Raw genomic sequence first — 16,493 nt, 5'->3', positions numbered from 1 at the left:
GCTGTTGAAAAAAATTATCACAACAAACCTGTTTTTCATAACGTCTTTGCTGTCTTCTTTCTTCTGACCCGAAGGGCTTTTGTCTTTTCATGAAGCTGACTTGTCACCGTGACTTTGCTCAATTGCGGAGGCTAAAAATAGCACCTTCAGGTAGCTCGCTGGTCTGCTGGGTTGTGAGAATAGGGTCCGTGGTGAAATTATCGCATCACAGGAAAAAGTGAAACGGGCAGAAGGCACACTAGAAAAATGATTTTATTATTATTTAAAGACATTATGAACGGTTTTGTTGTTCTTTTGTTTTATTGTTTTGTATAATTTTTTGAATACTGCTATCATCAAATATTATTTGAAAATTTTTCTTGACGACTTTTTGGACACTGGTGCGCCCTTAGGCGGTTGCTTAAATCGCCTTATGGGCGGCACGGGTCTGTTCGCTGTGCATAGTTAAACCGTAAAACTGTAATTAATTAGAGTGCAATAGTTCATGTATTCAGATTCAGATTTTTCAGCAACAGAATGAGTTCCAACCTGGAACATAATGGTTTAAGAGAGTGTATGCTTTTGGCAGTATGTCAACTTTGTAATGTATAAAGCATAACAAACTATGATTTAGTTGGTAGAACAGTAATTTTAGTTTAACTACATTTTTGCAGACATCATCATCATCACGAGGTCGTTCATTCCATTCCAGTGTTTGAACTATTATATAAAGGAACATACCACCATAGTTCTTACTGTATATGAGGTTGTGGAGCACCAACTGGCATCTAAATAAAAAGTTGTGCACGAAACTTCCCTTCTATCCTGCAATTGGGCTTAAATCCAAACTCCTGCTTCATCCATGGATCTACAAAGCAGCTGACAAAGAACCACAATGATTGTGTGCAAACACCCAGTGCTTTCGCGTGGCAGCTAATTGTGTGTGTGTGATTCTGCTTTGTCATCACTAGCGTGGCTTTTCGAATCTCTGCAACAAAGACAACAATCAACTCTGGAAGGCCCCAGGCCCACAACAAGTTGTAGTCACTGCCAGGGGGGAGGTTAACGGGATCTATTTCGCCACCGACCAGTGCTGCGCGGTGTTTAGTCTAGTATGAGACAGCCAAGGGTGAGCACCCCAGTTTTCACACAATAAAGGAGCTGAAGAGCACAAGTACTCTGAGGGATACCAACTGCCCAAGGGAGAGAAAGCTACAAGCATGTTCAAGAGCAGCTACCTGCGCAAGGAGGTGCGCAAGGAAAAGTACGAGCACTCCGACGTTTTCCACGAAGAGCCCGAGGACTCGGCGGGCATCTCGGCCATCCAAGGATGGGAGAACCTCCAGGAGCTCAACAGCCGATTCGCCCGCTACATCAACCGGGCCCGGGTCCTGGAGCAGCGCAACGCTGTGTTCCGCAAGCAGTTGGAGACACTGCAGCGCATGGAGGAGGCTAGTGGCCTAGAGGAGACCTTCAAGGAGCAGATTGAAGTCAACAAACAGCGAATCCGAGAGCTCACCTCTGACCACGGCAAACTGGAGAGGGAGCTGAGGGACGCCTGCCGTATGCTAGATGAGTTCACCAGCAAGTAAGAGAACAGCCCACGCCTGGGGTCTTGGCTAATGTCCCTTTTAGCGATAAAGTGAAATGAAATGTGTCTAGGATTGAAAGGAGGTGATAAAAACTGTTAGGCCTATAGGGAATGGTGTTTGTACCCAATAATCCAACAGCAGGCCACTGAGTTTCCATTTCCCCAAGTGATATCAGTAAATTGAAAGAGCACAGACTTCTCCCAACGCTGTATAATTCTAATTTGGATCAGCACCAAATTGCCACACTCATACAGTCATGCCACACTCATGTTTTACAGTTGAAGTGGGGGTTTTAAAAATTTGGCCAACTGTGCAAAATTGGTCAAAATGGCTTCAAATTGGTTCATTCCAAAATGACTAAAAACGTTTTTGTTGTTGTTTTTTTCTGCAGTTTTAAAAATCTTTCTAGTTATTTTAAAACACCAAAACAGATTTAAAATAAAACGTGCTTGATGTACAGTATATACAGTGGTCCCTTGCTACTTCGTGGCCTCAGACAATTGCAGATTTTTGTTTTCAATTAAAAAAAATAATAAATAAATGCAGTATTTTATAGAGCTGCCCCGATCACGTTATCTCTCACTCTCGCTCCCGCTGCTTTTCTTGGTCAGGCAGTGCACTGGAGTTGCTTATTAAAGTTAACGATGATTGACAGACGTTGAGTTGATCTTGCCAGAGGCCCTTAGAAGCCAAAACTTTAACGGGCCGCATGCGTCAATCATCTTTTAACTGGCTAAACAGTTGCTGTGGCAACTCATTGTGTGTAAGTGAGCAGCTTCAGCGGACTTGAGTGGAACCACTCAATATAGCGTTTAATAAAGACAAGCAGTTTTCTACTTTATTCTATGTTGAAACATAATTCGGTCGGACAGTAAAATGTTTAAAACTTATCATAATTATTACATTTGAAATGCTTAGAAACAATTTATTCGTATATATATATATATATATATATATATATATATATATATATATATATATATATATATATACACACACACATATAAATATACATATAATTATACATAAAAGTTTTTTTTATTATACATTGGGGAAAAAAAGTGAAAAAACATGTCTTATATGTATGTCTTTCCAATGCTAAATCTGAATAAATACATTAAACACACACAAAAAAAAAAACAACAACAAAACTTTTTTTGGGGGTGGGGGCGCTACTTCACGGTTTTTCACTTATCTCGGTGGGTTTTGGTCCCACTGTAGTTCCAACTTTAAGAGCTTCCACAGGAAATATTGCATTAAGGATCCAAGAATTTTTATCATTTTATGCACTGGTGTCTTCATATGCATGGGAAATGCTAAGGTGTGTTCTATTCTTTTGATAATTCAAAAAAAAAAATCATTTCAAGTTGATAAGAGGTATTGACTTGGAATGTGGCAAAAGAAGAGACAGTAACGAGGGCTCCAAACCCCCCGTTCTGGCAATCCACCCATTGTATTGTACTGTTTATTGGTACCTTTAACAGAGAAAGCCCACACAGCTGACTTTGATGATGGAAGATATGAAAGAAGCAAATAGGACTTTTTTTAATCATACAAAACTTTCAATTTCAACTCCCTTTTCGACTAAATTAACACAGATACAAAGAAGACACATTTGTACAAACCCGAAATCTGACAAACAAACAGAATACTTTCCATTGTGTCGGTAAACACTGAATGAGAAGAAAAACTAACAATGAGTGGAAAACACCGGAATTGAATGAGCACTGACGTTTGCAGTTTTGCAAAACAACTGTGTTTCATTGAGCCTTCATGAAATGTTCCACTTGGTTCAAGAGAACAAATGGCAGTTGCCCCATTATTGATTAAATGAGAAGAATACCGAGTGCTTTAGTTAGCTGGTGAAGAGAGATCTTTACATTGCTTTCATTGCATGTACTATTCCTCAGTTTTGTTCCTAACACACTTTTGTAGAGAACTATTCCGTTTTTTCTTCAAGCCATAAATCATTGAAAGATTAAGTATCGATGAAAGAACACCAAAACGATGCTTGTTCTCACTCACCAGGAATTCATTTTTTAAGGTGACAGCGAAATATATTAAACCACTTTGCTGCACACTTCAACAATTGACTTATTCCGTAAAGGTATCTTCACAACAGATTAGAAGATTCGCAAGATCACTTGGGGAAGAAAAAAAAAGGGAGTAGGGTCAGTGGATAACAGGGTTGACATGCTTGGTTAAACCTCATTTCTAGAAAAATAATCTGTTACCAAAATTGGTATATTTTTTCAAACTAACTCTTTATACATTACTCATTATACTCTTTTTTTCTTAAACCATATGATGTTATTTTTCAGGTACAGAAATGAATGTGATTATCAAGAGCAACTTAGGGGCACACTGGAGCAGCTAAACAAGGTACTGTGCTAATTGTAAAAATCAATGATACATGAACGCATTAAATATATCTACATTACTATATATTTTACAAATTGATTATAATCCTCAAAAACCTTTGCTTGACAATGCATTCAATTTTTATGAAGTAATTGGTAATAAAAATCATTTTGTTTGACCACTTTTTTTGTTGAAGGGTACAGCATATTAAATAGTAAATTTCACATATCAATCTATCTAAACTGAAAAAAAAAAAAAAAAAATCTTGACCACAAACATATTATGATAAAAACACATTTTTGAATTAAAAAAAAAAAAAAAAACGAAATTTAGTTTAAGAAGTACAATTTTGTAATCAAAATCTAGATATGATTAACTTATTATTAATGGTTCGATGATTAATTATATTGCAAAATGTAGATTAATTTAAAACTGAACGACAAATACAAAAAAAAAAAAAAAAAACACAAAAAAGCTTCTCAAACTGTTTAAAGAATGAATGATTGTGAAATTATACCTTAATTTTATTAAATTATTAATTTAACAATAAAGCATATTCGTAAATTTCAAAAAAACTGAATTCAAGTTGATACATAATTAAAAGAAATTTACAAAATAGACATATTTATCAAGCTATTTTAGAACAAAACTTTCTCAAACTTACTTGGTTATAAATGATTGACGTATTTTGAATATTTCTCAGACTTATGAACTTAACCACAAAGTATCTTTTTTACCAAATCAATCTGGAAAAAAAAGTAATCTGAAAATCTACATAATCTCAAGGGCCCACAAAACATCCTCCACCCACAGGTTTTCCTTTCAACCGTGACTTCTTCTGCTGTTGTGCTGTCTCATTAAATTCCCTGCAGGAGGCTGACAGTGCTCTGCTGAAAAATTTGGAGAATCAGATCCAGTCACAGTTCCTGCAGGACGACATCAGCTCGACAAGAGAGAGACACAGGAAGGTCAGTGATACCAATACATACAGTACAATAAACTATAATATAATAAATATATATATAAAATAATGAACAGTTAGTCACATACTGTCCAAGTTAGGAGATAAATGCATACTTTGCCTGTATTGAACCAAACGTAACTTTGGTACCACCCCTTCCAACAAGATTTATTACAATCCTAAACATCATCCCCAAGGACGTAGGTTTGGTCTCAATATTGGTAGGAACGATATAACAGCCATAACCTTCATGCACACTTTTTGCTTGGGGTGGGACAATAATAAGACCAAACAGGCTGGTGAATAGGGATCAGAGCAACATTTCTCAAGAATATCAACCTAATTAATTGATTGGTTAAATGACCAAAGCAAAATAAATCTGTATTGACTTATTCTAACTCTCACACCGCAAATTTAAAACGTCTTTTAATCTGATATTTTTTCTTAAATCTAGTTGAATAATTTTCTCTGTCTTGCATTGAGTGGTAAAGACTAGTTAACAGATAAATATGTCTGGTCATTCCACTTAAATTAAGTAAATATTACTATTTGTTCTTATTAAGCCCATACATGTAAAGGTTTGTCATTTTTCACCTAAATCCAGAAAAAAATGGTTTTCAAACAATGTTTTGAACAATATCTATTCTTGAATTAAGAACAAACAAGCTTGTCTTTTAAGGTTAAATATGCTAATCTATTTTCAGATATCTATTTTTCTTATTTCAAGAAATCAAATTGAGTAAAATTTACTTGCAGCACTTGCAGATAATTTCACTTACTTCTAGTAGATTTAGACCGAAAACAAGGGAATTTAACTAGTTTTAAAGTGCATATGTATTGGTTCAGGTGATACACCGTTTGATTCAAACCTTTTTTTCCCCCAAAAAACTGCTAAAGAAACATTTTGAAAACTACCAGAACAAATGTCTGAACTTTATTAGCAAATTTAAATTACAATATCTGACCATAAATTAACATACACAATAAATACAAAAATGTCAAGAATCTCCTAACTATCCAGGAAGCAGGAAATAAACATTTCTCTTCAGACCACATAACATTGTCTGTCAGAAATAAAGAAATTAAATATAACTGAAATAACTTATTAGTCAAATAACAAAAATAAATAAAGATGGAGCCTTCCTTTAGGTAAAACACGATGGCTTTTGTCCACAAGCACAGCTAAACTCAACAAAAAAAATGAAAGCTTCTTTGTGCTGCTTTATGACCACATAAATAAAATAAAAATGAAAATTGGGGGGAACGGGCAAGCCTCGGTTCACTACATTTCTCACAGTTGAATTAATGTTATCAGTAGAAGCATGTTTCTCTCGAAGCTTCTTACTCGAGTTCAGGAAGTTCACATAGATAAATGTTAGGCTAACTCTGATGCAGGTCGGACTGTTTTTTTTACATTACCTCCACAACTTTTTACATTACTTACAGTGGCAGCTGCTGGCGAAAGCAAAACTTCTAATATTCCTCGTCTTCGAAAGGAGCGGAGGAGGTGGCATGTTGAATTTGTGTTGGGGCAGTGCTTGTGTGTGTGTGTGTGTGTGGGGGGGGGGGGGGTACAAGTCATCAGCCATTCAAACGTGCGTTTGAAGAAAAAAAATGGACTGGCACATTCAGGAAGAAAAATGTGGTCAATAATCTGAACATAATGAAAGTAAAATCACTTAATAATAATAGCTGTTCTATTCTTGCAACATATGGGAAGACAATCTAAAAGACCTATAAGTCATTATATAATGCAAATAAGCTTGCTTAAAAGTTGGTGGGTACAATTTGAGCATCCTGAAAAGTTGGTAGTGTTATGTCCCTACTGTCCCTATGCCCCTACGCCCCATTCCAGTGTTATTGTGTCATATAACACAATGTGGAAAAGTGCACAATGTAGTGTTATTTTATAATAAGTGACAATAAAAGTAAACAAAACATGAAATATAGCACGTCCAAAGAAGCATTTTCATTCATCCAAACTGCTTAAATTGCTGACATTTCATAGAACACATTTGTTTGGGCAATTTTCTCCCTTTATACTGCTGCCTGGCGGTGTTTGATGGCAAAGTGATCTTTAATAATATCATCACCGCATACTGAAGCTCTGTGTGATCTACATGTTATGTTGGGTAATGGATAGAAAGTCATTTTGAATGACTGTTGGTGTGTGAAGTCTTGAACCACACCATAAGTATTTGCTGCTTTATTTTTGAAACTTGGAATACATTTGTGTAGCCAGCAGGAATTTCTAAAAACAAATAACAGCTTGGAGAATGTGATACAATCCCTTCCCACACCCACACCTTAACACATACACACAACATGTAACCTAGTTTTTCTTTTGTGGTGTGTCCTAACCAGAACCTTGCAGAGATCCAGACCTATGTACACATTTTGCAACAAATCAACCAGACGCTTCCACTGGCTCCCACAGTGTCAGTGGGTATCTCAGAGGTGAGGTCACTCGCGTACATCCACCCCACGGGGATTTTATGCTCAGTGCTGATGAGGTTAGTGGCCTTTCAGTCCAGTTGTTGCCTTTGTGTCCATATTGACACATCATGTTTGTCAAGTTTTAGAAGCACAAACAGTACTTGTGCAAATACACTATCATCTATCCTATTTCAGAAGTACATACAATTCATTTTGTTAAACATGTTATCCATCTATCCATCCATCCATCCATCCATCCATCCATCCATCCATCCATCCATCCATCCATCCATCCATCCATCCATCCATCCATCCATCCATCCATCCATCCATCCATCCATCCATCCAACCATCCATCCATCCATCCATCCATCCATCCATCCATCCATCCATCCATCCATCCATCCATCCATCCATCCATCCATCCATCCATCCATCCATCCATCCATCCATCCATCCATCCATCCATCCATCCATCCATCCATCCATCTAATAGTACAGTGGTTCTCAAACATTTTAAAAGTACCACGTCAAAGAATCCTTGGCTCACCGAGCACCACCATCAAGGCCAACATTAAAATATGTTAATGTAGTGGGCCAAAAATGTTCTGGAAAAAAATGCTCTACTTTTTATTTGTATTCATTACTGTTTGAGCATTAACACTGCGCTTAGATTTTCGAAAAACAATAATGTATTTAAAGAGTGAGTTAATTGGTATATGTAGAAGTTGTTCATTATTATTTGAAACTCAGACTTCTAAAACCCTTTTGTATTTGAAGTTAAATATAATGAAACTACACTTGATTAATGTGGTGAAGTAGATTAAATAAACATTTGACGGCCAAAGACAGACCTTTAAAAAAAAGAAAGCCTGCAAACAGTGTGCTGATGACATGTCAACAAAGCACATGGATTACTGGAACCATGTCCTATGGTCTGATGAGACGGGCGGGCTTTCTTGTGTACCGTCTTCAGAAGAGGCTTCCTCCTGGGGTTATAGCCATGCACACCAATTTGATGTAGAGTGCGGCGTATGGTCTAAGCACTAACAGGCTGACCCCCCACCTCTTCAATCTCTGCAGCAATGCTGATAGCACTCCTGTAACGAATCAAATGATATTTTGGAGGGAAAATGACAAGCAGTACTCAATTTGGACATTTAGGGATGTACGTTTTTTCATTGGGGTGTACTCACTTTTGTTGCCAGGGGTTTAGATATTAATGGCTATATTTTGAGTTATTTTGAGGGGAAAATAAATTAATTCCATTATATAAGCTGCACACAGACTACTTTTCATTGTGTCAAAGTGTCCTTTTGTCAGTGTTGTCCCATGAAAAGATATACTTAAAAATCTGCTGAAATAGGAGTATCACTTTTGTGATACACTGTAATTGAACATACTTTAAATATGAAACACGATCTACCTTCCTCTACTTAGTTGCTAGAGCTATAAACTAACGTTGCATAGACAATTTTGTCACTTTTCAAATCATTGATTTTGAATACTTGAATCAGATGTCTTATGGTCGTCTACGACATTTAGGGTGTTCAAAGTTTTAAGTAACTTTGACGGGACAAGCCAAAAGTCAACACATTAGAGATTCAAAGTTAAACATGCAGATGCCTCCAGACAATACTGCAATGTAAAAATGAACTTAGTGCATTTTATTATTTGAAAGTTTTTTTTGTTTTTGTTTTTTTTTTGTCGTCTCAAGGAGCAGGAGAAGCTGCTAGTGCAGAGCAGGTTGCCGGCCCTCAAGAGTCAGCTGGAGGAATACAAGAGCGCCCTCTGCCAGCTGCAGTCCCAAAAACAGCGTCTACAGGCGGAGGTGAGTGGCACATGGTTACCATAGCAGCTCCAATTTATAATATACCTCCCTCCTTCCCCTGCCCAACATGACTCATCACAAAACACGGTTTCAACGTTTATATTTAGATTTTCAAATTAAAAACTGACAATTGCTAAAAAAGTCACATTATTCAAACATGCATTTAAGTGAAAGGTATGACGATTGTGTTGTCTATATTTAGGAATACTAAACAATTTTTTTTTTGTTTTTTTTGGTTGAAAGAATGATTGATGGGGAATGTTTAATTTAAGTAAGATAAATGAACTTTTTGATTTCATGTATTGATTTCAAAGTTCATTCGATATTATGAAATAATACTTTTTTTCTTTTACCGTCTTTATTATTTATTCAGCCTTGTTGCTTGTTTAAGTGAATCAATTTAACGATTTATTTGCTACACACTAACATATGATAATAAATAATATTTGTAATCTTTTTGTAATGTTAGATTTAACTGACCATTTTTGTTAACTATGGCAAATGTGAATGTACGTCTGATTCAGAAGATTCACATAATGTAATTTTTTTCCCCAAAAATGTTTTTATTTACATTTCTTTATGGATTATGGATTAAAGTAAACTAAGATACATGTACTCAATGTTAATAAGAAAAATAAATGATTAGATTAGAATAAAATAGAGCACTTTAACAAGTTTTTCTTTGTAAATTATATAACGTGCAAATAAATAAGCATCTATAGCTTAATATATTATAAATATTGTAATTAGATGTCGATACAGTAATTTGTCCTCCTACCTTTCAGTCACTATGATTTGCCAATAACACTGCTGAACCGCTAGATGTCAGCTTCAGTCCTCTTTTTTACAGCGCTTGCAGCGTTTTATATATCACAATCACATTGGAAAAACTGCATTATATCCAAAATACTATAGTGGAATCCTAGAAATAAGCAACTAGGAACTGCAAAAGTGACTTTGACTTGTGGTCATAAGGATACTGTCCTAGCTAAATGGAAAATAAGATAAATTAAACCATCCAACCAGATAATAAACCCTCATATACTTCATTTAATATCATCGCTGGACCTTGAACATGCTTTGACTGTATTATGTGCTCAAATTCTCAATAGTTATTCATAAGCAACACGATGCTATTGTGCAATATTGATGACTTGCACGGAGCACTGTTAAATCTCCTCAAGTGAATTTGTAATTCTGGAGAATAATTTCATCAGAGCGTCTTGATTAAAAAGCCGTCTGTGACTCTCACAGGCGGCGATGTTGGAGCAAGCCATACGGAGCACCCAGGAGAGTTTTGACGACGAGATCCAGCTGTACAATGAGCAAATCGAATCACTGCGCAAGGAGATCGAGGAAGCCGAGAGGGCCCTGGAGAGGTTCACCAGCGAGTGTCGTCACTTGGCCATGTACCAGACATCTCTGGAAAATGAGTTGGAGAGGTACAAGAGGATCATTGAGAATGAAGACAACAGGTGAGACACACACAAACCTGAAGGGCTTGATGGCTCGCGGGTTGATAGCTAAAATCCTGGAAGGTTGATAGAGTCATTAAAACTAAAGCGCTATATACCCCTTTACGATTTGGAGGTGTTTCGATTCCAGCTCTAACGGAATGAGAAAATGGCCAGAAGAAGATTAAACCCACAATCGATCACGTTAGTACCTCAACAGATAACTAAAAGACACAAGCATATACCAAGGGCGTAGGTTTGCTCTCAACATTGGTAGGGACGATATAACAACATAATCTGCATGTACATTTTATGCTGGGGACAGGACAGGACATTAATAAGACCAAACTGATTGGGTGAATGGGGGTCAGGGCTACATTTCTCACCAATATCAACCCAAGAAATTGATAGGCTAAATGATCAATGCAAAATAAGTCTGTATTGACTTATGCTCACTTTCATATGTATTGGTTCAGGTGATAAACCGTTCGATTCAAGACCACTCAACATTGTCTGTCTAAATAAATTAATTAGATATAACTGAAAAAACTTCTTAGTCAGGTAATAACGAAAATAAATAAAAAATGGAGCCGTCCTTCAGATAAAACACGACTGCTTTTGTCTACGAGCACTGCTAAACTCAACGGAAAATGAAAGCTTGAGAGAATGTTAGCACATTCACACAATTTAATGTTAAGCTAACTCTGATGCAGGTCGGATTTTCAGTAGCAAAATTTGTGGTGTGTTCCCCACCTCCACAACATTGACATCTTTTTACATTATTACAGTTGGCTGCAGGCTGAAAAAAAACTTCTAATAATCCTCCTCTTTGAAGGGGGCGGAGGAGGCGGCATGTTGTCAACATGTTATATAAGTAATTGACCAATCAAACATGCGTTTGAGGAAAAAAAATGGACTGGCACATTCAGCAAGTGAAAAGGGGTAAATCTAAGTCTGAACATAATGAAAATAATTCACTTCATAATGGTAGGGTCAATTCTATCCTTATGGCATATGACAATCTAAATGACCTATATAACTGAAGTCATTATATAATGTAAATAAGATTGTCTAAAAGTTGGTGGGGACAATTTGATCATCCTAAAAAGTCAGTAGTGTTATGTCCCTACCGTCCCCATGCAAACATACGCCCTTGGCATATACAGTACTTGGGGTTTTGCAGACAAATTGTGCACTGTATGCATCCCTAATGAAATTGCAACACTGATTACTGTTGATGTCAACCAAGTGTAGCACACATCGGAGACTCATCTAAGCACGCAATGGATTTATTGTATTCTCTGTTTAAAATTAATTTCCCTGCTTTGCAACAATTTCCTGTTGATGACAAGCGAATTTTTTGTCTGTCACAGGTTGAATTCGGCAATTATCGGCACGCCAGTCACCCTCTTTACCACCAGTTACCACTACACCCACACACCGCCTGCTTCAAACCGGGGCAGAGGTAGGTATATCGTTAGCTATTCAACAAATATACTGCCAAGTAGTTTTGTGCTCCAGACCACACAAACAAAGAACAAGAACTCAGCAAGACTGAGATAAATCCAGTTTTAAAAACTTTATGTTTACAATGCAATAATTAACAAGGGTGGTGGCAGGTTAGTAATGTAAAGACCTGACCAAGACTTCAATTTATAGTCTCGAGGATGGTCTTGTGTCCAAGACCAATTTTCCCTGTTTTGAATGTGTTAAGGCTCCTAACTATCTCTTCCGTTCCCAGATATCACTCTTGCCATCCAAGATATTAGTAACATCAAACCTCGCCAGAAGATCATGGCCAAGAAAGTCCAGAAGAAGAAAGAAATCACGCCTAGAGATGTGATTGACAATGATCAGGAGGAAGGAAATGGAGGGGCTTCTCGGGGAGGTGCTCCAGAGGATGACACGAAGGGGATGTCCTCAGTTGATATGCAGGAGGAAACTGTTAGGAGGACTGAGGAGAGGCCTGTGTTCTCTGGATTGTCTCCACAGGATGTCCCAGATGGAGCTCAGATCAGCAAGGCATTTGACACACTTTGTAACATCGTTAGAGATCGGATGAAGAAGTACAAGAAGCCAGAGCCCATCGCTGACTTCTACACGAAGGGTCGTTATGTGCTCGTCACCGGCGAAGGAAGCTATCCGGATCCTTGCTTCTGCACTTCCATACCAGCTGCCGGACATGTCGTCGTCACGATTAAAGATCAATCTATTGGACGCTGTGTACCTTCCCCTCAACCACCTCAACCCACACCATGCCCCAGGCCTCAAATTCCCACCCCTCCCTCTCATTTTACAGGAGGAAAAGAAGACAATAAAGGGGGGAAAGGGAAGGACAGTGACGGTAATGGCAAGGGTAAAAAAGAAGAGCCTGAGCCCCAACCCAAAGACCCTAAACCCAAAGACCCTCAACCTAAAGACCCTCAACCCAAAGACCCCCAACCCAAAGACCCTCAACCAAAAGATCCAGGCCCTGTCCAGCCTTTCTCTGGCCCCACAGATCCAACTCCCGCAGTGGATCCTGCCAGTCCAAAGAAGAAAAAGGATGACAATGGAACAGGCGGGACAACTCCCAAATCCATGCCCCGAACTGCTAGCAGCAGCTCCAGTTCTAGCAACAGCACCAGTACCAGCACAAGCTCTGGTTCCAGTTCCAGCTCTAGTAGCTTCACCCCAGACGCCATGACCTATGAGAAGGTGGTGCTAGAGTCTGTAGAGAAGTTCTCCAATGGGCACAAGCTTAAAGGTTATGAGGAGACTTCCATGGTGGTGGAAACCACCATCGAGAAATCCAGTAAGAAGAAACATTAGAACAAAGGGCACAAGCCACACATTCCTGCTCACATATTCCAGGCTCTTCCTTCTACTTGCAGTCTCGGGTTCCATGTCCAGGTTTGCGACCAGACAGCGATGCTCATGCTTTCGTCCTTTACTGTCTGAAAACTTGGGACACAAAAAAATTAATCACTGAAAAACACATATTTGTGCCACCTTTAAAAGTAATAATAAATGAAAACAAGTATTCACTGATGAAGTTGTGCTACCCTCTGTCTTCCAAATCCAATTCCCCCTTCTTGAGCTCATTTGTACAATTGGATTCCACTGCCTGCCCTCAGCACCATTTTGCTGTGTACTAATTTGCTTTGATAATAAAAAATCATTTCAATAAAAACGACTCAAACAAAACTTAGTGTGTGTCTTTCACTCTACTTTTCATGAGCACTGCTGGTGTGTCCAGTATGTTGCTCTTTGTAAACTGTCGGTCTCTATTTGTGCTCCATGATTGACTGCCAACCAGTCCAGGGTGAAATCTGCCTGTCTCCTAAAGAGAGGTGAGAAAGACTAGCTTCCCATGATCCTGAACAGGATAAACTGATGGATAGATGATTCCCATGGGCTCACCACCTGTGGGAGGGGCCAAAGGGGTCGGGTGCGTAGGGAGTTGGGCGGCAGCCAAAGGCTGGGGCCTTGGCGGTCCGACCCCCAGCTGCTGAAGCTAACTCTTGGGACATGGAATGTCACCTCTCTGGCAGGGAAGGAGCCTGAGCTGGTGTGTGAGGCAGAGAAGTTCCGACTAGATATAGTCGGACTCTCCTCCACACATAGCTTGGGTTCTGGTACCAATCCTCTCAAGAGGGGTTGGACTCTCTTCCACTCTGGAGTTGGCCATGGTGAGAGGCGCCGGGCAGGTGTGGGCATACTTATTGCCCCCCGGCTTGGCGCCTGTACGTTGGGGTTTACCCCGGTAGACGAGAGGGTAGCCTCCCTCCGCCTTCGGGTGGGGGGACGGGTTCTAACTGTTGTTTGCGCTTATGCACCGAACAGCAGTTCAGAATACCCACCCTTTTTGGAGTCCTTGGAGGGTGTGCTAGAGAGCGCCCCCTCTGGGCACTCCCTTGTTCTACTGGGGGACTTCAACGCTCACGTGGGCAATGACAGTGAGACCTGGAGGGGCATGATTGGGAGGAACGCCCCCCCCGATCAGAACCCGAGTGGTGTTCTGTTATTGGACTTCTGTGCTCGTCACGGTTTGTCTATAACGAACACCATGTTCAAAAATAGGGGTGTCCATATGCGCACTTGGCACCAGGACACCCTAGGCCGCAGTTCGATGATCGACTTCGTAATCGTGTCATTGGACTTGCGGCCGCATGTTTTGGACACTCGGGTGAAGAGAGGGGCGGAGCTGTTAACTGATCACCACCTGGTGGTGTGTTGGCTCCGATGGCGGGGGAAGATGCTGGCCAGACCTGGCAGGCCCAAACGTATTGTGAGGGTCTGCTGGGAACGTCTGGCAGAATCCCCTGTCAGAAAGAGTTTCAACATCCACCTCCGGCAAACCTGGGGGAGGTGGGGGACATTGAGTCCGAGTGGGCAATGTTTCGCACCTCCATTGTTGAGGTGGCCGATCAGAGCTGTGGCCGTAAGGTGGTTGGTGCCTGTCGTGGCGGCAATCCCCGAACCCGCTGGTGGACACCAGCGGTAAGGGATGCCGTCAAGCTGAAGAAGGAGGCCTATCGGGCCTTTTTGGCCTGTGGGACTCCGGAGGCAGCTGACAGGTACCGGCTGGCCAAGCGCTACTGCGGCTTCGGCGGTCGCCGAGGCAAAAACCCGGACATGGGAGGAGTTCGGCGAGGCCATGGAAAACGACTTCCGGACGGCTTCGAGGAAATTCTGGTCCACCATCCGGCGCCTGAGGAAGGGAAAGCAGTGCACCATTAACACTGTGTATAGTGAAGATGGTGTACTGCTGACCTCGACTCGGGACGTCGTGAGCCGGTGAGGAGAATACTTCGAGGCCCTCCTCAATTCCACCGACACGCCTTCCTTTGAGGAAGCAGAGTCTGGGGACTCCGTGGTGGGCTCTTTGATCTCTGGGGTTGAAGTCACTGAGGCGGTTGGAAAGCTCCTCGGTGGCAAGGCTCCGGGGGTAGATGAGATCCGCCCGGAGTTCCTGAAGGCTCTGGATGTTGTAGGGGTGTCGTGGCTGACACGTCTCTACAACATCGCGTGGACATCGGGGACAGTGCCTCTGGATTGGAAGACCGGGGTGGTGGTCCCCCTTTTTAAGAAGGGGGACCGGAGGGTGTGTTCCAATTATAGAGGGATCACACTCCTCAGCCTCCCTGGTAAAGTCTATTCAGGGGTGCTGGAGAGGAGAGTCCGCCGAGAAGTCGAATCTCGGATTCAGGAGGAGCAGTGTGGTTTTCGTCCCGGCCGCGGAACAGTGGACCAGCTCTACACCCTCGGCAGGGTCCTCGAGGGTGCATGGGAGTTCGCCCGATCAGTCTACATGTGTTTTGTGGATCTGGAGAAGGCGTTCGACCGTGTGCCTCGGGGAGTCCTGTGGGGGGTTCTCCGGGAGTACGGGGTACCGAGCCCCTTGGTAAGGGCTGTTCGGTCCCTGTACGACCGGTGTCAGAGTCTGGTCCGCATTGCCGGCAGTAAGTCGAATTCGTTCCCAGTGAGGGTTGGACTCCGCCAAGGCTGCCCTTTGTCACTGATTTTGTTCATAATTTTTATGGACAGAATTTCTAGGCGCAGCCGAAGCGTTGAGGGGGTCCGGTTTGGTGACCTCAGCATTGAATCTCTGCTTTTTGCAGATGATTTAGTGCTGTTGGCTTCATCAAGCCGTGACCTCCAACTCTCACTGGAGCGGTTCGCAGCTGAGTGTGAAGCGGTTGGGATGAAGATCAGCACCTCCAAATCCGAGACCATGGTCCTCAGTCGGAAAAGGGTGGAGTGCCGTCTCCGGGTCGGGGATGAGATCCTGCCCCAAGTGGACGAGTTCAAGTATCTTGGGGTCTTGTTCACGAGTGAGGGTAGGAGGGAGCGGGAGATCGACAGGCGAATCGGTGCGGCGTCTGCAGTAATGCGGA

General features: G+C 41.0%; 1 protein-coding gene across 1 annotated transcript; it reads left to right on the top strand.

The window, feature by feature from the left end:
- Positions 1–1,069: 1,069 nt before the first annotated feature.
- On the top strand, positions 1,070–13,784 carry LOC130923144 (filensin). The gene is made up of 8 exons (XM_057848646.1): positions 1,070–1,567; positions 3,893–3,953; positions 4,805–4,900; positions 7,258–7,350; positions 9,047–9,160; positions 10,415–10,635; positions 11,988–12,079; positions 12,356–13,784. Exons 1-8 carry the CDS (start codon positions 1,200–1,202, stop codon positions 13,423–13,425), a joined length of 2,115 nt encoding a protein of 704 aa, XP_057704629.1. The 5' UTR covers positions 1,070–1,199; the 3' UTR covers positions 13,426–13,784.
- Positions 13,785–16,493: the final 2,709 nt, after the last annotated feature.

Source organism: Corythoichthys intestinalis, chromosome 10, assembly GCF_030265065.1.
Source record: "Corythoichthys intestinalis isolate RoL2023-P3 chromosome 10, ASM3026506v1, whole genome shotgun sequence".
Lineage (NCBI taxonomy): Eukaryota > Metazoa > Chordata > Actinopteri > Syngnathiformes > Syngnathidae > Corythoichthys > Corythoichthys intestinalis.
Note: the sequence above shows the minus strand (reverse complement) of the source record. Positions and strands in the feature narration are given on the sequence as shown.

Bases quoted from the DNA above. Each gene is read 5' to 3' on its own strand.
- LOC130923144 (XM_057848646.1), top strand. From the start codon at position 1,200: ATGTTCAAGAGCAGCTACCTGCGCAAGGAGGTGCGCAAGGAAAAGTAC. The intron at 7,351-9,046 runs GTGAGGTCACTC...TGTCGTCTCAAG, and splicing joins TGTCAGTGGGTATCTCAGAG to GAGCAGGAGAAGCTGCTAGT. The intron at 12,080-12,355 runs GTAGGTATATCG...TTCCGTTCCCAG, and splicing joins TGCTTCAAACCGGGGCAGAG to ATATCACTCTTGCCATCCAA.